The 23,690-nt window shown below is 41.3% G+C and overlaps 1 protein-coding gene across 1 annotated transcript in view; it reads left to right on the top strand.

Moving 5' to 3' along the window:
- The window catches only part of KLHL14 (kelch like family member 14), a 59,269-nt gene that overhangs the window by 24,434 nt on the left and 11,145 nt on the right, over positions 1-23,690 (top strand). Inside the window, exons 3-4 of the mRNA XM_026843648.1 lie at positions 18,014-18,103; positions 22,587-22,665. Of these exons, the coding sequence (XP_026699449.1) occupies positions 18,014-18,103; positions 22,587-22,665 (169 nt within the window). The remainder of the gene's footprint in view (positions 1-18,013; positions 18,104-22,586; positions 22,666-23,690) is intronic.

The raw sequence follows: 23,690 nt of genomic DNA, 5'->3' as shown, positions 1-23,690 counted from the left end.
GGGGGGGTCTGAGCCTTCTGTCTAATACCAGGTGTTGTATGAGCTACTGCTTTCATTTAACTGAATGCTGGAGTAAGTATCTGCAGGAACAGACTAACACATCTTTACAGGGATGGTTTTTGGTATATTGTTTTATCATATTTATCTATTGTGATTCTATTCCCAAATGGGGATTGTGCTACTATAGGGTATGCAACTGCAGAATGGCTGTTCACACCGAGAATAAAAGTGTTCACAAATTGAATAGTAATGAATTAACCTGCAGAAAAAGCATTTTGCCCTAGTACACAGAAACCCTGCATAACTAGAGCATATAATTTTAAATGAAGCAGACTCTAGGAATGCCTCAATGGGTGTGATGTCGACAGTAGCTCATAATTCATGGATATGAATTATGGCTGAATATCAGGAAAAAACTTCCTGACATTGAGATCTATTAGGTTGTGGAATAATCTCCCATGGGAAATGGTGGAAATCCCATTGCTTAAGATCAGACTGAGCACTAGGAAAGTTACAAATCCTGGCCTGGCCTCAATTTTTTAGGGCAAATGAATTAATTGCTTTAACATATGCCTTGCCATCTATCTAGACAAGTGATGTCCTCTAGTATTTGCTGGGCAGGAGCAACAAAGGCAGCTATAGTACAAGCTACCCTGCCTTGCCTCATGACTCTGCCCCCTTTGCTTGTGAGTAGATCACACCCAATGGCAAAAAAGAAGGGGTGACTTTGAGCCCCTCGAGAGCTGCCCTGGAGAATTGCATTGCTAACTTCATGGGGACCTTGGCTTGGGACCTGCAGTTCCCTGCTCAGCTTGCAGCTCTGCTGCCAGGGGGCTGATCCCCACCCTCCACACATGGTGTGGGATGCCTCCAGTCCTCCCCCTGGGTCTCCTCCAGTGCTGCCCTAAGACTCCTACTGCTCATGAGTGACCTTAAGTTAAGGTTTATGAAGGGGTGTGAGGTGCTGTCACAGTCTCCCAGAGCAGTGTTTTTATAACAGGAGACCAAGGCGGGGTGTCCAATGCAGTAAGTCATGTCATAAGAGTGTTTGAGAGTGCAAGGCCTAAGCAGGTGGTGTCGGTGGACTGGGGCAAGTGGCTGTAGCCCAGTATGGGATTGTCTTGTCTGTAGTGCCTGCAGGGAGCGGTGTGTGAAATAAGCCAGGCTGTATTTTTGGCACGGAGAGGGCAGCTGGTTTCTAGCTGAGGTGCCCTGAGCTAACCTGTGTCCATGGGCTGAGGCGTGGGCACGAGCCTGGTACCCCAGCCATTTATCACAAGAAACCCCCACTCAGGCTTCTTGGGAGCTGGTGAGAGGGTCAGTGAAAAAGAATTGAGATCTCTTCTGCTCTCTCTTATCCGTGAACCCGGGTAAACCTACCTGGATGCTCACTGAGCTCAGCAAACACCCAGAGCTTCCAGCAGCTGATGTGAGCCTGTCGTTTTCAGTAACAAATTACCTGTGACTGAATCATTTTAAAATTTTCCATTTTATTACAAGTAGGTAACGTATTTAATGCACACGATTTAGCTTTAATTTAGGGGGAAAAAAGTCTTCAACTCTGAGGTGGCTACAGCTACAACTATTAAATCGTGCTGCTTGATTCCTTGTGAGTAAAAACTAGATAAATGCAAATGGAGTAGCAGTTTTGCAGTGGTGGCAATAGCCAACACCTTAATGCATATGGGTAAGCCAATGCTTTGAGTTCTAATTACTTAAAAAAACTAAAATTAAAAAAAATGTTTGACTCCAAAATTTGAAACTAAGAGATGGTAAACACTACTCCCTGGAATAAGCAGGTAAAGAAAAATTGAAATATATACTTTCATCACTTTCAGATGTGGAGGCTTGGCAAATTGTGTTATTAGAAATCATTAAAATAGATTTGAGTAGAATTATGGTGATAAGTGATGCAAGAGATGTGTTTCTTCTCTTCCCCCCGCCCCCCCCCAGTTTTACATGCAGAAGAGCAGAGTGTGTGCCTCTGATCTGTACTTACCAGTGGCTGCCTGCTTGCTGGTCAAGAATTACAGCTGCTGTATGTGCACATCCTTAACAAACATACATACCATATGTAAAAGATACTTTTTTGATTGAAATGACATGAAAGGAATGTCAAGGAGCTGCCAGATGAGAAAGAAAGAAAGAACGAGATGATTTTTTTTTCCTTGACGAATCATTAAAGACTAACAAAAAAGAAGTCCAATTAAAGGTCATGGAACAGTGTTCTGCCCTCATGCATGTGAAAGGCATTGTGCAGGCATAACTAAGGCAGAATTTGACTCCCAAATTAACTCATTTGCTGAATGCAAAACTGAAAGAAAATCCTTATGACCAGCTTGTAAGTGTATATAATGAAAAATTACAACAGCAGAAAAATGTATTCATATCATATCTCTAATTCAGCATAGTATTAATCACACTGATGTTCAGCAGTGTGTTTAAATACATGCTTAAGTACTTTACTAAGTACTGCCTGTAAACAACTCTATATGATGGTGCATTAACATAGGACAGAGTTTATCTATATACTCTCTCCAGAGAACTAAAATTATTTTAAGCACTTTTAAGTACTGTGGCAGCCAGTAGCACAGAGCTGGCTGATCTGTGGTGTCCAAATCCCAGCCTTCTGGCTAGTCCCCATGCAGTCCTTGTCTCCCAGCTGCATTACCACTAATGTCTTAAACTTTGTTTTATTCAGCAGAATCACAACTGCTGGAATCAGCTGGGCATTTACTGGCTTCCATTAACCAGCTCCACGAAAGAAAGATGCATCCAGGGCAGAGGTGTCCCATGTAAAGGCTCAAGCCTCCAACTTAATTCTTAACATGGAGGGTATTTCAGGGGCTTTCCGTGCTGGGGCACATTTTACCCAGCAAGACTTGAGCCACTGTCCTCCTGTCAGCTCTCAGGCTGTCTCCAGTGCAGCTGCAAGAAATGATCATTTCAACGCTCAGAAGTTTGATTTTTCTTAACTGCAAAGATTTACAACAGCAATAAAGCACTGACATAGCATCCCTTTTCCTGAAGTTATGACTTGGCTTCATTCCAGCTGCTTGATTTTAACACCCTGGCCTCCTCCCAGAGATACTGTGGAAAGGGGTTTCCCCCCAGATAAAGCAGTGCTGGTACCTACCTGAAGCAGTTGCAGTCACTTGAGGGCTTTCCATTGAAACTTTCAATATTGGAAAATAATTCATTGTCCTCAGAGAAAATAACCAGTTCTTTAGAGAAAAATCCTCTGGCTTTATGTGGCACAAAACAGTAGTGTTCAACAGAAGATATATCTTTAAATAATAGAAGAATTTGTTTGAGTAATGCTAAACTCGCTGTTTCAGGAGAAAATTATTTTATATAGAAAACTTCTATTGATCTATCACCTTCTATTGATTTTCACACACAAAAAAAAGATATTTTCCAAGGCTAGCCATTTAACCATGTGATACCACAGTTATTTGCATATGCTTCTGAAGTTACTAATTACCTTTTTGCAATATGCAAAAAGTGTTCTTGAGAGCTCCGTGTTTCCCCTGATGCTCAGAGGCTTTGTGGAGTGCTGCAGGAGCTGCCCACAGGTGCAGAGCTGGGATGGAAAGCCTCTTCCTCTTCACAGAAGCAAGGCTGCAGTGGTAGTACCAAAATACTGGGAGACTAATGATTTTGGGTGTAAGGAACCCCATGGATGGTGCAGGCAGAGTGAAGGAGTGGCTGGTTTTGGTTGGTTGGGTTTGCTGGTGTTTGCATAGTTGGACAAGGAGGGCAGATGCCAGAGCTGCCCAATGGGTCCACCACAGGAATTTGCCCTGGGTGGGCTCTAGAGGCTCGTACAAATATGTCATGCAAGTGTCACAGAAAAAAAAAAAAAAACCACAGGCAAAGGAGAGTCAGAGCTATTAGAGGTAAGAAAAGCAAACTGTGTGGACCAAATACATACCATTCCATAAAATCTGTGGATGAAATCTACTACAGATTTAATGTCCGTTCTACTTAAAAATGATTGTCGGTTGCCAACTGGAGCAACCTACAGACAGATACTAAAAATCTGAAAAGAAGTATTTGATTTACCCATTTGTTCATCATTTCCATATGTCTTTTTAATGTCCTATTTCCTGCCACCAGTAGATACAGCACCTGCTGAGCTCTGGCCCTGGAACAACTGGGACCTTCAAAACAGAAAGAGATACTGAGAGTACACCAGTTGGGGCATGAAGTTAGTTCAGGTATCACTATACCATACTGTAACAATTTTGGTACTCACAGTTCTATCCTGGGACTGTTCCCTCAGAGCACAACAACAATACTCCGTTTGTCATGTGTCTAAATAAAGCCTGAGTACCTAATTCTGATTACTTCAGGGAAGTTGCTGCAGAGTTACATTAGCAGTGTTGCCAACAATTTTATCTCTGATGTTGCACATTTAGTATATTAAGACAAAGCTTTGTGATTCAACTGATTATTTTTTAAATGGGAGGTTTTGATCTTATGTTTGAAAATTAAAAGTAAATTGAAAGTAAATTGAAGAAAGTAAATTGAAGGGGCATCAAGCATATGTAGTGTCTTGAATTTAGTGTACTAGATTGTAATTTTCGAAAATGTTTTGGGTTATCAGCACTTGTACGGTAGAGTAGGGAGCAAATAACTAAGCCCACAAGATTTGTAATGTGATTTGAAGACAAGATTTTTGCAAAAATGCTTAGTATTTATGTTTATCAAAACTATGTTTATGCACCCTGATTCTGCAATAGGAATGAATATATTTGTGAATGGATCTCAGTAAGTGTCACAAACAGGTTTTTGTAATCTCTCAGAAGTTCTACATACTGCCAAATGTTCTAAATACTGCCAAGAACACCAAAAAGTACTTTTTTATGTCAGAAAACAAAGTAAGTCAAAGGACTTGCCATTTGAAAGCCTGCATACAGCTGATTACAGCAAGCTGTCTTTGCAAACTCAATGTCTGAAGTTTGTCTTTAACTACTCTACAGAATTTTAACGAAGGTATTTCTCTAATAAAAACACCACACTACTTCTTGGATTATGTATAGTCAGTGCAAGATTTCAGTGGGTTTGTACTGTTTAAATAGGGTGCACAGGCGTAAGGGGCAGGCTGATTTCACCAGCTAATTTTGCAGTTATTTGCTATTGTTTGTCCCCTGTGAAAGTTTTTTGAGTCTAAATATTTTGTAATTTTGTTATGGTCAAAGGATTGCAAGAGATCCAGCTCATCTACTTTTCTCCAAGGTAGCACCCACTAGTTGAGCCACAATGTCTGCTAGTGCTCAGGTTCCTAGGTGGTTACAAGTGCAAAGTAAAATGTGCTCTTTTAAACAATCTAATCAGTGCTTTAAGGTAATTTAAGCTAGTGTTTTTTTCTAATTGTAAGAGACTAGAAGCAATTACTGCAGCCCAGCTGGTATGTGGTGACTTTCACAAGCACAGTGCTAAACCAAAGTGATTTGCGTTGATCATCTGTTCATATGAATCAAAACTGTATCAAGTGGTAACATAAATGGTGTAAACCCACATTTTTTTTACCCAGACGTGCATCAGCAGTGTCCATATAAATATATATGATCAAATGCACTGCATTTGGGATTATATTCTGTCTTTATTAATTTATAGGAAGATTGCAAACTCCTCAGACAGGATCAGTCTGTATTAATGTCTGGTAATGATGCACACTGCATTTTGTCAGTGTTTTTGCAGTGAATTATAAAAATTACTCAAGTGCACTTTAAATTTTATTCCCTTTGTGTTTCTTTTTCTGCCACATTTTTTTCATCTGTTTCTCTCTGTGAAAATCCACATTCATCAGGAATGAAGGTTGAGTTGAGTTTCCACCTGTAGTGTATTTGACAGGACATACTGTTGGGCAGAACAAGTCTGTCTACCTGTGCTCATCTCCCAGTTCACAGATGAGATGTAATCCTGATTGATCATTGCCACTTGGGTGTACCCCTGTATGTGGCTCTTTCAAGATGGCTTTTGAGACACTAGCAGGGATATAAGCCTGTGCAGCGCTGGCTGTGCCAGGCTGCAACATTCACATTATCCCATTGCTGGGGTAAAGAGGAGAATTGAGGGTGTGCTTACCTCTGTCAGTACTGCTGCCCTGTGTTAGGAGCATCCCCAGCAGCTGCCCTCAGGTAGTCTTCCTCTGCAGAGTGGGAGGACATTCTCTAGCCACACCAGGAAAGAAAAATAAAAGACTGACCTCAAAATAATCCCGGCTTTTTTGCTCTCCTTATCTTGGCCATGAAGAAGAAGAGGAGTCTGCGGGACCATGCAGGGCCGGGCTAGGTCATGAGACGGTGCTGTATAGGGGATCTAGGATATCTGTGTTATTGTAGGAAGCTGGAAGAAGCTGGATGTTGGGAAGGAGTGCTTGGCTGTATTTTATATACAGGTTTAATAATAAGTAATGTTACTGAGATAGATGATAGTTCTTGTAAGGGAGTGAGAGAGCATACAATTCAGCAGCAGTGCATATGCAGGTAAATACCAGTCCCTTCCCACATTCCTGATGGAATAGACACATTTCAACTTCTCCATGCCTTCCCCAAAAAATTGTTCTTTAGGGAGATAAGAAGAGAGCTGTAATCTGGCCACCTTTTATGCAGTGCAGTTTGGGATTAACCTTGGGTAAAGCACTGTGTTTCCAGTGGAAAGGAGTGACTATTTTAGAAAGGATTCTTTTTCTTTTATTCTATGGGTCATTTTTTTGCATCATGGTTTCCTCACGTCTTCTTTCCCCTTCCTTACCCATGTAATGAAGGAGCACGCTCTTTGTCAAGAGCGAGCATGTTGTTTTACCCGGCTTCCAGATCATTATTAGGAGAGAGAGGGAGAGAGATTTGGCGGCGTGTTGGTGGGGAAGGGAACTGTGCCTGCTGTATTTCGCTGGGACTGGCGCGTGGAGTAGAAAAGCAGATGTGTGTGGACTGCCAGAGAAATCGCTGACTGATCCTCGTGCAGTCTGGGTTCGGGGAGCTGAGACAAGACGAGGCAAAGCAGGTATGACTGATAACCGTGCCAAAGCCTGAGCACCCGCCGTGCCCATTGCAGGCAGCGGGAGCCGGGGGGCTCAGCATCCGCCAGGATTGATGTGCCGAGCGTTCGCTGGTGTTTGCGTACTCCGTTTGATTTCTTCCCTTTCACGCCGAACACGAGGAACAAGCAGAAGTTAACTGCTTGGGAGGAAGCTGGCTATGTCTTTTTTTGTGCTGCGTTTCACCTCTTTGTTTTTTGGTTGGCTGCAAAACCTGAAGCCAAAAGATGATTGAAATGCCTCTGCCGAGGGAGGGGGGAGCCGAGCACACCGCACCCCATCTAGTGGCTTTGCCTCAAACTGCCGGGGAGAAGGAAATGCGGCAGCAGGAGGAGGAGGAGGGGGAGGAGGAGGGCTCCTCCAAGTGCTTCCATGGGCTCGGTAGACTTCGGACTCCAGAGCACCTACGTGGGTGATTCAGAGATGCTGAAGCAGCTGCAGGATAAGGAAGGCGTTAGCTGCCTGGCAGACCTGGGGTGGATCACACACAAGGGACTTGCACCAAGCTTGAAAACAGCGTTAGACAGACGGCAATACCAAGCCCTCCGGAGTTAGGAAATGTGAGAATTAAGCTGCTTCTGCAACCTTAATTCGGCCTCTGTTTGCATAAGCATTAAGATACAATCTCTAACGATATCACACACTATTCTTTGTCACATGTCAGTGCACAGGAGGGGCCGTGCTGATTTTCTGCTTACAGTATTTCTTCTCTGTTGTTCAGCAAGTAGATCCTGTCTGTCACACGCTACTGAAATCTTCTTCTGAAGACAGAATTTTTTCACAAGGTTTTTCTTCACAGGCTTCACAACAGGGGCCAACTGCTTCACTGGTATTCATTGTGGTATTTTTGCAGCATCCTCTCTGTGAGGAGCATGGCCTGTCATTGTTCCCATTCTGCAGATGAGGAACAGAGGTGCTATGAGGTTAAAGGCAAAGGTATCCTTCATTTTGGGGTGCCCATTTCAAGACCCCTCAGACCATGCTTTCCAGACTGCCTCTCCCACCTGCACAGAGGTGCGCTCCTGCATATCAGACACAAGGATAAGATCAGGCTCTCTGAAAATGAAGCACACATAATTAGTGTTCTCAGAAGAGGGGAAACGGGTAGCTGTGGAAAAAAATTAGCTTAAGGCACTTGTCTAGCACCACAGTAAAATCGTACGGCAAAGGCAGGGACAGAATCCCAGCCTCCAGATCAGGCCACAGTTGCCTTAACTGTGAGAAATTCCATCTGCTCCTGCAGCTCCCAGCCTCTCCCTACACACCTTCCAGAAGTGAAGCAACATCTTGCACTCAGGGGTCTTGTTCACTGTTACGTGCTTCATTCACAGGGTGGCTTGATCCCCTCCATGGGGGCTGTGGCCATATGGTAGGTGAAGCTGTTACTGTTTAAAGATCCTTTCATTCCAAACGCCTTCCCATGGTCTTGTCTCCTCCTTCATGTCAGCTCTGTAGCTCAAATAACTCCTGGGTAAGCCCCATTTCAGCTCAGACCTCTTGTTTTCTGGGTTATTTTTCCACCAGATTATCGCTTTGAAATGGCTTGCTGAGGGGTGCCAAGGAGAGAGTGTGCTGGCACAAATAGGGACCTAGGTTGCCTGGGCTGTGAGAGGGACAGGGCTAGAGCAACGCTGAGTTAGACCCATTTAAATGGTTTGGTACTGTGTGCTGAGGTTGTAGTTTCACAACCATGATAAGCTGATGCAAGCTGGCACTGCTGCTGATACATCAGTCCTTCCCTTCTTCTCATGGCCTCGCTCTCCTGCTCACTCCAATTTGTGAGGCCAGGCAGGGAAGCTTAATGGGGAACAGATCTGGGGTAAATTCAGTACATCTTAAAAAAATAGTGTAGTTTCTTGCTTGTTTATTGCTTGACTGCATGCATGCATCAGCCATCACATGGAGTGATAGGACCTGGGACAAGAAAGGGCAGAAATGTTTCTTGCAGTGGCAGCTTCTGCAGGTCTCTGGTGTTCATGAACTGAACCTTCAGCAAGATGGGCAGTTAGGAAGTATCACAGCCAGCTGTTTAAGGACCATACCAGCATAAATAAACAGAGGTGCCAGAGGAGATGTGCACTGCAGCCTCCTCATAATGGCAGTCCATAACTTCTGAATACCCCACATCTCCTCAGCATTTTCATAGACTTGGAGGTGAAACTGCCTTTCCAGGGTATGTAGAGAAACGATGCGTCATGTAGGCTGGCTTTGTAGATCTGCTGTACACATCTGCTTTCTGAATTCAGGTGGTTGCTGGTAACAGGGGAGGATATACATCCTGGGAACTAGGGGGTGTAAACTGGGCAGGTTTCCACCCAGATGTGCTGACAACAGAGGTGTATGGAGTGCAGGACTTGTGGCTCTGGATCAATATGTGCTGCAGTGTTTGCACATTTTGCCATCTCTTCCTCCAGTCATGGTCCAATCTGCCACGTCCACCCTGACCTGTCCCATCCCTGTCTTTTCATTTCAGTTTCATTCCCTTCTTGAATTCAGCCTCTACCCAGAACCTGGTCTGAGCCACGTTACTAGCGCAGCAAGGCCCAGTTTTGTTCATACAGTGTCCCAGTTCTATCTTCCATTCATCCGACTAACTGAAAATGATACTTTAATGAACAATACTGTTTGCAAAATCAACTTATTCAACACAAAATGCAGGCCAGTTGGGGATATTTTTAATGTATATTTTAAGTATTTGAGATTGATGACAACTTTCATTTACTCTACTGTATGTGTTGAATCCTGCAGTCCCAGCATGGTCACTGATTTAAATTAACCTGACCTTTTGATCCTCTTTGTCAGCAGTCCATGTCCATGCACTAGTGTGTGATTTGTGAATTATTTGCAATTCTTTGTGAACATCGTTCAGCCCATGAATTTTTGACACCGCTTGATTTAAATAGCAGCTGCTTGTTCTATGATACTCAGCTTGGTATTCAGCTTTGAGAAACGTGGTTTTGCTTCTCTTTCCTGACTGGATGCTTACTAAATCCACAGAAAGTTTTTGAATAGACAGAACAAAATTTCTGGTATAAATGCTTATACAGAGTGAATTTTTCTGATCGTTATGATTAGGCATCACAACACAGTCTTCATAGCAGTTTTTCTGCAAGTATTAAACAGTATTGTTATTATAGAAAGCAGAATAAAATTCACATAAATTTAGTCCAAGTTTATTAATGGAATTTTTTTTTCAGATATACATTCTCATTTCATCTTCTGTGTATAGAGTTACAAAGTAAGTGATCTGTGCCAATTTTATATAAGTATGTGGGTTTGCTGCCCAGGTTAAATTTCCTTCCCTAAATTTGAAAATTGTCTGTAGGTCTGCCATTTCCCTTCCCTGGGAGCCCATCTCTGGGGAGAGGTCTAGGAGAGCAACATTTCTGCCTTGTTTCTCTTGGAGAAACCAGTCTTTTACCTAATTTATGTAGATTGATTCCTGTGTTTCCTTCTGTATTTGTTTGCCCCGTGGTCAGTACATTTTAGAATTGGACTTTTATTGTCCTTCCTGAGCAAAGAGAATAATATAAATTATGTTTAATTCTGTCCATCATGGAAGAAGTGTCAATGCTTTTTGCATTGTATTGATATTCACTGAATAATACATAAGAGACTTCTTTCCTGGTACTTTGAATGACCATTTTGGTGGTGATAACAGCATTAACTCTGCTGGGGCACCTCCAAATGCCTTTTTTCTCAGGGTGCTGGTAGGGATGTTCAGAGTTGGGGTAAATTCTGGGCTGCCGTACTTGCTCAGACAGCCTATTGGTATGTGTCAGGGCATGGTGGGGCTGGTGGCTCCATGAGAACTGGAGTCAACATGGGTCCAAAGTCCATTCAGGAGACGAGCCCAAAGACAGGACTGGCGATGCACTCATAATACTACATGGACATTCCTGCTTCTGCATGCTGTACTTGGGCATGCTGGAAGTTAGGCATGTTGGGGTTTTAGACTTTTTTTCAGATATGCATACAATGTATATGTCTTCTGGGAAATAAATAATTTTTTAAGCTTTTCTTCTGGTAGTGAGCACTGGACAAATCCTTCCACCCTCTTCTGTTTTATGTCTAGTGCTTCAGGTATGTGCTGGACTCTCTTGTAAACAAAGCCTTTTGTTTGCGAATACTGAAGTATTTAAAAGGAAAAGTCAAAAAATCCATAGCAGTGAAGGTTTTAATTTATCCATTATGAGTGAACTTCAGTGTATTGAAACCACTGGTTTAATGTGTTGAAATATGGGCACATCCCTCCTCCACGCAGAGTTTTTCAAATGGAAAACCATATTTTTCTTCTTCTGGAATGACTTCAAGACTTAGTAGGAAGAAAAAACTTCTGGTTGCTCTAAAATAACATTAGTCCAAAGTGGAGAGCAGGATGGAGAGTACTGGGACTGAGAGATAAAATAGTGAAAGATTCAACTTTTGGGGCTGTGGGGGCCAAGTAAGATCTTGCTTCATGTGATGAATTCTTCTAAAGACATGGGTCCCTGAGCAGCACCAACAGAATCCAGGCAGAAAAATGTAAGGAGTGGTTGTGATTGTCCTGGGCTTGAAAGGTTACCTTCAAAGGAGATCAGGAGAATGTGTGCACCTCAAAAAAGTTGAACCACAAATGGATGCAACTGGTCAGAAGCAGTTGGGCATTAATGCACCACACCTGGTCGGAGTCTTCCATCCAGTGGCACCATTAGAAAAGGGAATGCACATCCTTGAGCTGACGTCTTGGAGGGTCTGAAAGCCTCTAATGGGACAAAATAATATTTATTTCTGAAGCTTTCTAGCAACTCTTCTGTGGTTTTCTCCCATCGGGGACTATTCATCATTTCTTCCATGAGGAGATTTTGTTGTGCAAAATATCACACACGCGAATGCTTTATCATGAGACTGTTACAATGTGAGGAGATGTCATTCCCCAGTAATATGTTGGGCTCTACTTTAGAGACCATAAATCCAGGCCTGAGTAGGTACACAGCATATTCTCCTGGGAAGCAACCGTCACTGAAGGTAACATTGCATAACTCACGGTGGCGGACAACAAGTGTCTCCTGATAAACAACTGTGGGAATTGGTGGGGCATCTGGGTGGCTGGGGGCAGTCTTCAGCAGGTTGGTGGGTAAGTAGGGGATAACAGGAGGAATTGTCGCCTTGAACCATCCTACAGGACTGTCCATTACATCCCCCTGTTCCGTGTCATGCCACGACATTTGGTGTATTCACTGACACGTGCTTCTCAGATGCTGTATCAGCAGTTCAGCAGCATGGAGGCATTTCCATGGGGAAGGCAGCAGAAGGACACAGCAGAGTGTGCATAGGTTTGCTGTACACTGCACGGGGAGTATTGTGGCAGGATTTTGGTACAGGAACATCAGTTTTTAAGGTGGGAATGTAGTATTTTCCTGCTTTATTCAGACACTGTTGATCCAAATAGGCAACTTTATTTTATTATTCAAATGAAATCCAAAAGAGTGCCAACAGTTTTGAAAATATATGTGTGTAAAATTTGTTCTTGCAAACAGCCAAATGTATGTGTTGCCGAAAACTCAATAGAACAGCCTGCCATGGGGTGAATTTCACCTATGGAAGCAGACAGGTCTGTACTCAGACCTTGCATCCAAATAACTTCAAAACAATTTATTTCAGGGGGGGAGCTGAGCATGGCAGCTATTCCTGATGTTATGTTTGCCTGATCTGGTGCGTCAGCATGAATTTAAGTGTCTTATTTTAGATGCTTACATATGAAAAATTTAGCCCATTAAATCAATTAAACTGAGAACCCTGCTGAAAAAGCTTGGCTGGTGTTATTCCAGAGAATTTATCAAAGGAGTAATTCCTGACATTTGAATGAAAAAATTTATATTTTCATTAATAAGAGATATCTTCATAATGTGAAATAATTAATGCGAAATATCTTAATTGTATGAAATACCATTCACTATGTTGCAAATCATTCCAAGCTCTTTATTCTGCTTGGGTTGAATTGAGGGTAGGTTTGGTGTTCCATTTTACCTTTGCTTACCTGCAGCCTCCGTTGAAGTAGGGGCTGTGTCCTAGATAAGCTCAGCTGCCCTGTGCCCATCCTACCTGTGATGGTTTGAACAGAGTTGCCACAAAACTGGCACGGAGATGAAGAGGCTGTGAAGTTTCTAGGTGAGCTGATGGAGTTCTCTGCGGTGCAGCTGGACCAGAGCTATACCTGCTATTTGTTCTCAAAGGTGACTTTGAGGCACAGTGCTTCATCTGAGGATTTTCTGCTTATGGTGACTGCTGTTGAATTATCCCAGGCTTCCCCCACTGGGTTGAGCTCAGACTCAAGATTAGCATTGATGTGTTACTAGAAAAATTACTTCACATGTATTTGCTTTAATTTGAGGTGACAGGGTGAAGTTTGGCCATAGGAATGTTAACAGTGATACTTTACATCTTCTGTCGATTATTCTCCTCTTTTAACTTTGTTCCATTATATTTTGAGCAGAAAATACCAGCAGTTGAAAACCCAATGCCTTTAAAGTCAATGGCAAAACTCCCACCATGTTCACCGAGGCTAGAATTTCATACTTACTGTGGTCAGTTTTTCCCCGCAGTTATTAAATAGCAAACAATTGAAGTGAACAATTCACAGAGGAATCCTAGCATTTATTTATATAACCTCCTTGGTGAGAAATAACAAGTAACATTCAGTAATAAATGCATAGTCTTCCTGCAAATGGTGTATGAACCCAAGAAAGGTGAACAGTATCTGATATTCTGTTCTCAAGAAATAATTGGACCAGTTGTGGTCGGGCCAGCATTTTGTGGAAAGGATTGGAATGAAATGGGTATTGTGTCTCTGCCGTAAGCAAATCGCAGCCCCTAAAGTGAGTTTGTAGGTGCCTTCTGTACTGGAAAGAGACATCTTTTCAGGTTACTCTGCCCTCTGGAGAGCCATGGAAATAACCAGTTTTCAAGTAGCAGTACTTGAATATTATGTAGCTAACAGGTTAGGCTGTTAATATTGTGGGAGGTCATTATTGACTCCGTATGTCCTCTGGTAATGACATCCTGGTTCTGGAAACAGTCTTCTCTTGTGTCATCTGCACAGGTCATTAGAGATGATAAGCATGATTTCTTGGTGTGTACTGAGTCTTGAAGGGGCTATGCTCAAGCTGTGCAGTAGCTGAAAAAGAGATTTGTCTTTCTTTGTGGTACCTCCTGTATCCCAAGCAGCTGAACGGTTCAGGGCAGTGAAAAAATATATGGATTTTTTTTTTTTTTTTTTTTTGCGTTTTGAGTAAAAGAATCAAGTGCAGTTTCTGAAAGCAGTTTTTAGCAGAGCAGGGGAATGTCTATGGGCTCTATCAAAGTTCTCAGATCTCCTAGGACCAGAGGTCATCCCTTCTCTTGAGAAATGCCATTTCTGTTCTCCTTTCTTCCCTGCTAGTTAGTGTTGAAGTGATGATAGACAGGGGAAGGTATAAAGAGAAGGAGGAACTGATGACCCTTTGATTAATGTATGGAGAACAACCGGATGCTCTTTCCAAAATGTGCAATTGTTGGGAGAAACTAAGTAAAACAGGGTAAGATGAACAGCACACATTATTGTTCGTCGGGTGAGTGAGGTTCCTCACTGTCACCCCTCATACAAAAATTGGAGGTAGTTTTGGAGCATCATTGCACCTGGCTGACCTCATAGGCGTTATGGTTGAGAGTGTGTGGTGTTTGGTTATAAGCTGTAGATTCTGCTTCTGAAAGTAGGTCCCAGAACATTATCTGGTGCCTTTCATTAGCTGAAGTTTGGCATATGTGAGGAGTTTTTGCCTGACACAGCTATCTTTATTGCGCAGAGTGCTGCTGTGTCTTCCACCTGCGTCTGTGTCCAGAGAATGTCCATGAGTGTCACCTCCTGCACAATGTCATTGATGTCTGTATAATGAAGTATTTCTTAGCAAACACACTGCAGTCTTGGACTCCACTGCCTTCCAGATCATTCTCAAGTATAAATCGCACATTTGGTTTGGATGAAAAATCACCTAGAAAGCTCTGCATGTTACATATGTGCCTGAGAAATTGCCTCCCACCTTACCAATGATACATAAATTGCATGGGAGGGGGGTTGGTAGGGGTGTTGTCTTCTGTAGGGCTGCTTGGACTCGTTTGTGCCCTTGTTCCAGGAAAGCACAAGTTTTCCAAGCTTTGGGAAGTATGTGTGAGGGGCACGGGCTTAGAAGAGGTGGATTCTGCCTGCTCCGACTAATCTGTTTATATCTGTCCATCTCACATAATTCTCTGACATCTATCACCTTGGTAGCTAAGCATGTTTCTCAGATGACCATGGCTTTTTTTTCATCTTCTCCTCTTTTTAATAGTTTTTCTCCTTCCTTTTAAATAGGTCTTTAATAAAGTTGAGAATTCTTGCACAGGGTTTTATAAACATGTGTTATTAAATTTTAAATCTGTTTTGAAAGTGCCTCTATCCTACTCCCTCCTAGTAAAGTGACCTTTTTAAATGGAGGGAAGTGGGTTTAGATGACAGTCATGATAAATGCGGTCATGTTCACTCAATAAAATAAGGCCCAGTGCATTTGAGGATAAATCAGTGAAATGTACAGCCCCACCTGTCTGTCTCCATCATTCATTTCCACTGTCACTTTCACAGTGGCTGATGGATCACAGTTGCTGTAAAATTAGACAGCCTTTAATCTCATTTCATCCTGATTAGCTTCTCCTTACCCTTTCCCTCTAACTCACTGACTGACACGCTAAAAACTCACACCGGGCTGTGTTTGAGCGTGGCGTACAAACTTCTCTTCAAATACCCTTTTTGTGGGGCAGGCAGGTGTTCCACTGAGTTGAAATCGAAAAACGAGAAGATGGGATTTTCACATTATTAAAGCAAAACAGCAGACAAAGGCTCATAGAAAATTAATGTAAGCAGCAGCCTGGCCAGACTGTGTGATGGGCCAAATTCTTCCTGTTACACCCTGGCAAGCTCAGTGAGTTTGACAAGATTGTTCCTACTAGAGACTGAATTTAGTATGCTCATTGCCATGTAATTTTGACTGTATCTATGAAAAGTTAGCTCCTATATGCTTGTGTCCTCATAATGAATTATGGTTTACAGCACAAGTTTTCTGGTGCTTTCAAGGAGCATTTTACTGCAGTAAAAAAAAAAAAAAAAAAAAAAAAATTAATTGGAAACCGTAATAGAGCATTGGATTAGGTAAGTGTTGAAGCCACTGCAGACTCATCCTGGGGAGTCTATTCTTGAGAGGAGGGATCCCTGAAAGCATCTAAGGAAGACGGCAAATTTCCTGTGGGAGACCCAAATTCATTATGTAGTACAGGCATCCACAAAATCAAGGAAAATGCTGGGGTTTTGAGATTTTAAAATAGGAAAATGTCTGAGATTAAAGAGTGAGAGAAATATGAAAGCTAAGAAGATAACAAAAATCTTTTTCATTCTTTCATCTCACTGTAGGAATTTCTAGGTAGTATAAAATCTTATGCAGTGCCTAGTATAGGATTACTTCCCAGTTATATAAAGTGTACTAGTAACAAATAACCTTAATTAATGAACTTTCACTGTACCTGGCTGCCCAATGTAAGGACTGCTTCACTTATATGACTTGTAAGAGCACAGACTATGAAAATTATATTCGACCTTTACTAGAAACTAAAAACATACCTTACTTATTCATCATTGCCTCGGCAAAAACTTCAGTAAGAAGCTTAAATGAGCCCACTTGATCTTTAAGAAAATGTGTCCTAAATAACAAAGCTGTGCGTATTTCTTCTTATTATTATTTGCATATGCTATACTGCACAACTGCATTCTGAGAAAAATAAAAGATAATAAAACAAATGAAATGAGAGATATATCACCCAAAATAATCCAAGTGTGAGATAAGCTGCCTCTTTTTTTTTTTTTTTTTTTTGCACAAAGTAAGAGCTGGCCCTGAGTCATATTGATTTCCCACTGCACTGGTTTCCTAAGTGCTCTGTTGATCCGTGTCAAGCAATAAGTTCCCTGCCTGTACATGCACATCACCTCCCCATTTGTCCTCACCTAGATTTAAGGTGCCCATATGATGAGCTGAACAAGGACATCATTTTTCCTACTGGTGTCACTGGGCCAAAACTACTCTATGTGGTATGATAACTAATGCTGTGTAAGTTTACATTTACCATATAATATCACAATGGCACACATCAATAATACGTGCATATTATAAGTTCTTATTTTTGTGTCTTAGACTTTGCAGTGGAAAATGTAAATTTTAAAAAATAGATTCTTGTGACTGTGGTTGGTCCATAGTAATTGCGACACCTCCAAAAAAAAAGGGATATTGCAAACCTAATGCCACAGTTTTGATCTTTGTTAACAAAAGGCTTCCTGATTAGATGAATAGAAAATGTGTGATTGTGCTGCTAATGACATTGTACAGGAAATTAAGCGTATACATTTGGAAAAGGCATTAAATCAGCAGGACCTTAATTTAAAAACTTAAAACTGTATGGAAATGCAGCTTGTTCATTGCTGTGTAATAGAAAGCTACTGAACATACTGACTCTTCTTGTGGAAACATTACCAGCAGAACAAAGCTGGGCTGAGGTTTTTTGAATGTTTCCTAGCATACAAGGATTCCTAGCATCTGCTTGTTTTCAAGGAAATATCAGGCAACTTCACCCCTTTTTACAAGTTGTTTTTAAAGCAGCATATATGGCACTTAGGCAGGTGGGGGTTGCTGAGGGACCAGAATTCCAGCTTTTTTTTGCTTTTTTTTTTCTCAATTATTTGCAAGCTTGAATAGCATACAGTTACTAATAAGTGGCTTAATCTGCTGCTAAGTCAGTGGACATATATTGGGGTGATGCATTCCCTTATTACTTCATACAGATAGAATCTCAGTGTTGTATTTTGACCTTTGGAAATATTTGATGGAATCAGTACCCTAAGCTGACAAAGAATTCTTGCTTTACTTGCAGTTATGCCATATAACAGTGCCCATCACTGTGTTGTGGAAGTGGAAAACTTCTTGTTTGTGCTGGGAGGAGAAGACCAATGGAATCCTAATGGTATGTATAGAATATTAAAAGGCACAAGCAGCATCTGTCTTCCTGTGTCTGTCTGTCTGTCTGTCAGGTCAGCTGATGTAGTCATTAGCAAGGGATTCTGAGGACCCTCAGCCTAATTGTTGAACCTAGTAAAGGCTATTTTTAGATATTTATGTAATAAATATCTCATACTTTAGCATTAGCATCTCTGTCATTCATCAGCTCCCACATCCCTTGAGAAATGCCACAGGCAGCAGAACAGACTCTTTCAAGTGCATGCACCAGGCAGCAGCTGTTAAGAATTTTAACCTTCATTTCCAGTCTCCTTCCAGTCATAATATAATAATGCAATTGCAGTAGATGAATGCTTCTTTTCTATTGTCAAACAAGATACTTGCAGCTAAAGTTGTTAATGTGTTAATTATCTAGACTCTGAGATTCTTAAACTGGTCCTTTTTTTAGTCTTGTGCAAGAGCTTCTCGTATAGATTATCTGCTGCTACCTTCTTTGATTTGATTACTTCATAAATTTACCGCAAAGAGAAATTAAACAATTTAACAGGCTTCTGAGCAAAGCAAAAGGAGAATACCATGCCTTGCAAAATTCACAAAATTGTCAAGACATTGTTAAAAAGCTTGCACACGAAGAAAGAGTTGTAGTTGTAGCAGTCTGTGTAACAGAGATAATTATGACTGAGAAACCATAAAACAGCTTGCAGGTACACATTTTTACTTTAAAACACCAGAGGATCCAGCTGAAATTACATATACTGCATATATTTTATTGTGAATGCCCCATTTCAGCATCTGCACTAAACCAAATTATAGAAAATTGTTACATCTGTTCACTTCCTAAAACCTGAGACAAACAATCTAGTCCACCCTGTAAGTATATTTCCGGTGTAGTTAAAAATACCACTAAATGTCTTAGGAGAAGAGCCTTTTAGTTCTACTGTTGACTCTCCTTTATATTAAATAGGAGATAGCATGGTATCATTAATGACAATTATTATTAGGACCATCAGCCACATCCAACAACTGAGGGCCCCTGTTGTGCTTGGTGGTAGGCATATGGATAATAAGAGGCAGATCTTGTTCCAGACAGTTTGTAATTAAATGGCCATGTCACATGAAGGATAAAAGAAAAGACATATAATTACCCACAATTTAAAGATGTGGAAACGGAGTTGAAAGGTGATGGAGAGATGTTAGAAGGGGTACGTACCCTGTATCTGAGGTGGGAGTCAAGCACAACTGTTCATGAGATGGATAGTACTTTAGGTCTGAGGTCACCTAGATCAACTCCTGAGCTGAAGATGATGCTGAAGACATCTAACAGCTTCCACGTTCTGTGAATACCAGTGCTGTGATTTCTCTGTAGAGAAGAATAAAAGAGGTAGGAGCATTGCTGAAACATCTCCTTACAAATTTACTCCTAGAGAAGTGGATCTGACTTGTCACAAAAAGTGGACCTGAAATCATAAACTGCATCCTGTGCTGTGCTTTGACTAGTTTTGTCTTGGAACTGATTTGCTCTAAATGTGCATCTGCGTGGGAACTGCCCACACGTACCCACTTGCATTTGTGTAAAGGCCTTTGCTATACTCATAGCACAGACTGGGCTTACGATGGGCCTAGCTGAAACTGTCTTGCCAGAGCATTACAGGGCTTTCGGTTTGAATGAGAATGTGCCAGGTGTTTTTCCAGTGGAAACAATTATCCTTGAGATAGGGGCAATGGAAAGAGCACCATACATTTCGTCAGCCATCAGACCAGCAGATTCCTGAGAAGCAGGGTGGGCCCCAAGGAGTGCCCATGCCTCCACCGTGCTGCTCCTGTGACTTTCTGACAACCTAGGGAGCATGAGAAACATTTTTTCTCACTTTTTTATGTCCTCCTATGGCTATGCCTTTCCAGTTACAAGGGATCCCTGCACAAATAAATGCTGATGAGAGCTCATTGCAGAACACAGGCATGGTTTTAAGACCAACTTTCATAAAACCTTCAGAGCCCTTCACTTTTTAGCATGCCTACAGAGACCTTCATGTAGAGAGCAGAGAGCAGCATCTGCTTCCTTTTGTCCCATCATTCTGATTTGCTAATCCTGATTTCTGGTCACTTGTCACAGTTTCTGTGTTCTGACAGGTGCTTCCTAATGTGTAGCCTCCTGACAGATGAGCTAATAGATACAGTTCTCTTTCAAACTGAAGTCCAAAATTAAACTGGAGTCAAACCAGTTACACCAGGCAGCTCAAGAAGGTCATCAAGTCCTTTTCCTGCCATCACAGGCACCATATAGTCCCATTTTGTAAATTTTCTAAGCAACATTCAAAAAGCAGTTGGAGTTTTAGCCCCCACTACTCCTGTTGGAAAGCTGTTACAGAATCCAGTTACTCTAAATGACTAGGAGCCTTATTCTAATTTCCAGTAAAATGTATTCTTTGACTGTCTAAATCACCTTGTTCCCATGCCAAAATTGGCCTTTAGCTTAATAGTTTTTCCTCTCCTGGAGATTTGTTCCTCTGATGTATTACAGGCAGCGCTCCTATCTCCTTTCAGCTTTTGTTTTCCAAGGTGCAACAAGCCAAGTTCTTTGTCTCCTTCCATAAGGTAAACTTTCTGTTCCTCCTGTCGCCATAGTAGCTCTCTGTGCCTGTTCTAGCTTGATTTCATCTCCCTTCCTGTGAAGTGACCAGATTTATATCCTGTATTCACGCTCTAGGCTCACTAAACCCTTCTCCTTCTACCCTGCCCTATACAATCTTCTACATACATGGTATTTGTAATGAATGTGTGTATGACACATTATGTTAGGAAGCCAGGGTCCCCACGTCATAGGTTTATATGACAATTTAAAAGCTGCTATATAACCAGCGACCACTGAAGTCCCCAGTAACTCTGACTACAGCAACATTAAAACCTGCTATAAGAAGTTCAAATTTATAATCAACATTTATATTGTTTTGAAATCCTGTTTTTTGAAATAGAAATACATTAATATATGTCCTAAATAGTGAGACCTAGATCCAGTTAGATGCCTGCTGTTACTGTTTTACTGTTTGTTGAATCTATAACTTTCAAGACCTCTTTTTCTAAATTGTCTGTATAGACTAAAGGAATTCAGGTAGGGACCAAGAGCAAAGCTTCACTTCACTAAACCCACTAACAAAATGTCCAGTTGCCCTTAGCGTATGGGTATCTCACCCTATGTCTTGAGATGCATTTGAGTGGTGCTCAGCATAAAGGGATTTGGTCTTCATTAGGTACCACGCTGGATTGGAAGGGAAATGCTGCATTATTCACCAGTCTTCTGCTTTACTCTTCTCATATAGAACATGGTTATAACATAGCGAAGGAATGAGTTTGCTTCCAGATGGAGTGGTCAACATGGTTTCTTTCTCTGTTTTCTTGTAGAACATGATCTTAAATTATTACGAACATAAATTCTAGCTTCTCTACAATCTTGATGGTCTATTTACACATACTGAAGTAAGTGCGGAATGAAACGAGCAGAGTGAGCCAATCCTACAGAGGCTTGTCCGATGCAAAGATATTCACCTTGTAGAATACCCAGTGACCATTTATAGAACTGTGACGTGTGCAGTGGGGTTATTCTGCTGGCCTGTGAAGCCTCTAATTCAATTTTTTAGTCACACATACATAAACAAAGGTTTCTGTTTCTGAGATCCTCATCTGTTGAAGTCTCAGGTGTTACAGGAAATTGCCATACACTCTCTTGCTTCAGTTTTCTTGCTTTGATGTCAATCTGCATGTAAAATAAGGTGAAATCTTAATATCGTGAAGACATGAATACAGCTTTTGGGCTTGACAGCAGGGATAAGCTAGTTAGCTGGTGTCTGTTGCTCATGTTTCATATTTTAGCTAACACACTTGGAATAAAACTCTAAGAGTGTATTCCCCCTTCGATGCACATGTGTAATTCCTTCTAACTTACACTGAAAGTACATGGTACAATAAACTATGTAGTGCAAACACTGCATACCCCATGCTGATGGCTTATGCAGCGCCTGGTTATTTGCACAAGGTTTTTTTTACCATGTTCCTCATAGAGATGATGTGAGGAGAAAGAAAAGCACATATTCTCCATTTGATTTTTTTTTACCTGACACTAAATAGTCTAGTCATAAAAATACCATGTGGATGCCCTCTTTTGGGCAGTAATTTTGTTTAGTGCTGTGATATATTGTGGCTGTGAAAGTACCACAGCATCTATAAGTAAATTTAAATATACATTTTCAAGATCTTATTACAGAGAGCAAGAATAATCTCTATCTGCTTTTACTGCTAGCAATTGCTAATTCAAACCTTGCAGTGCCCCATTTGTTGAATTATTACTGTACACATAGTGTAATCATACATTGTTGTAAAAGGGGGAACCCTTCATAAAAGCTGTCAACTTGTGAAGTATATGTAATATATATTACAATCATGATGTTAAATACATGAAACAAACAGCTGAGTGTCAAAATAATCTATCTTTACAGGGAAACACAGTACAAACTTTGTTAGCCGATACGATCCCAGGTTTAACAGCTGGATACAACTTCCACCCATGCAAGAGAGGTAAAAACCTGCTATGTGTTTTTCAGTGTATGTTTTATCATCCTAGGAGCAGCTGAAGTTTGGCTTAGTTCTGGGAGTAAGGAGGCCTACAGAAGCACTGAAAATACCGAGATAAATCTGCAGCATGCAGTTGCATCCCACTTGTCTCCTAATTTTTTAAACTTTCCAAATTTAAAACTCCAGATGCCAAATCCTGCAGTGCTAACTCATGCAAAATAAGCATGGACTTTGTGCAATTACTGGTTGCCTGAGCAGGCAAAAAGATCTGAAGGATTTTTCTGAAGTCTCCATAGTGTCCTGTCATGTTCCCTGACTGAAGTGTCCTGATGAGTTTGCAGTAAACAAGCAGTAATTATAGTCAGATACCTTGCAGGGAAATTAAACCTTCACATGTTGACTCCATTCTGTTTCACCGTGCCAGCCATGAGAAGCTCTTCTGAAAATGTCTGCCCTTGTTTAGGAGTCTTAATCCTAGGTGTTCTTTGAGTGAGGTTGCTGTCAGCTAATAGGTATCAGAGTAGCATGTTTTAATCTTTCTGTGTACCAAAAACCAGAGCTGCACGTGGACTTGGAGCAATGACCCGTAAAGATGACGTAAACTTAACTCTGGATCCCAAATCTTACCCTGGCAGGAAAAAAGTCCCCCAAACCTGAACTGAACGATGTATGTTTTGTAAGCATAATCTCAAAGGCAGAAGATCCAAAGTTGTGTTTTATGAAAAAGCATTCAGTGTCCATCTTTCAGTTCAACACCCATCTTCATGCATCCAATGTACAAGAGACCTCACAGTGTCTTCCTAAGACACTTCCTTATTTCATGTGCTGTCTGCATTGTAGCTCTTTTTCTGTTGGCTGTTTACAGTGTTCAGATGTCTGCCGCCATAAATATATTGAACTCAGTGCAACTTTGTGATTCAAAGCGTGTGTTATGAGATGCATGGAAATACGGCTGTCTTTTCAATTTTCCAGAGGTAAAATGTCAGTCTGTAGAGTTTTTGAAGGGCCCTTCTTCAGAATTCAGTTTG

The sequence above is a fragment of the Athene cunicularia genome (genome assembly GCF_003259725.1).
Source record: "Athene cunicularia isolate RWA chromosome 2 unlocalized genomic scaffold, athCun1 chr2_part1, whole genome shotgun sequence".
NCBI lineage: Eukaryota > Metazoa > Chordata > Aves > Strigiformes > Strigidae > Athene > Athene cunicularia.
This window is presented reverse-complemented; position numbering and strand designations above follow the sequence as displayed.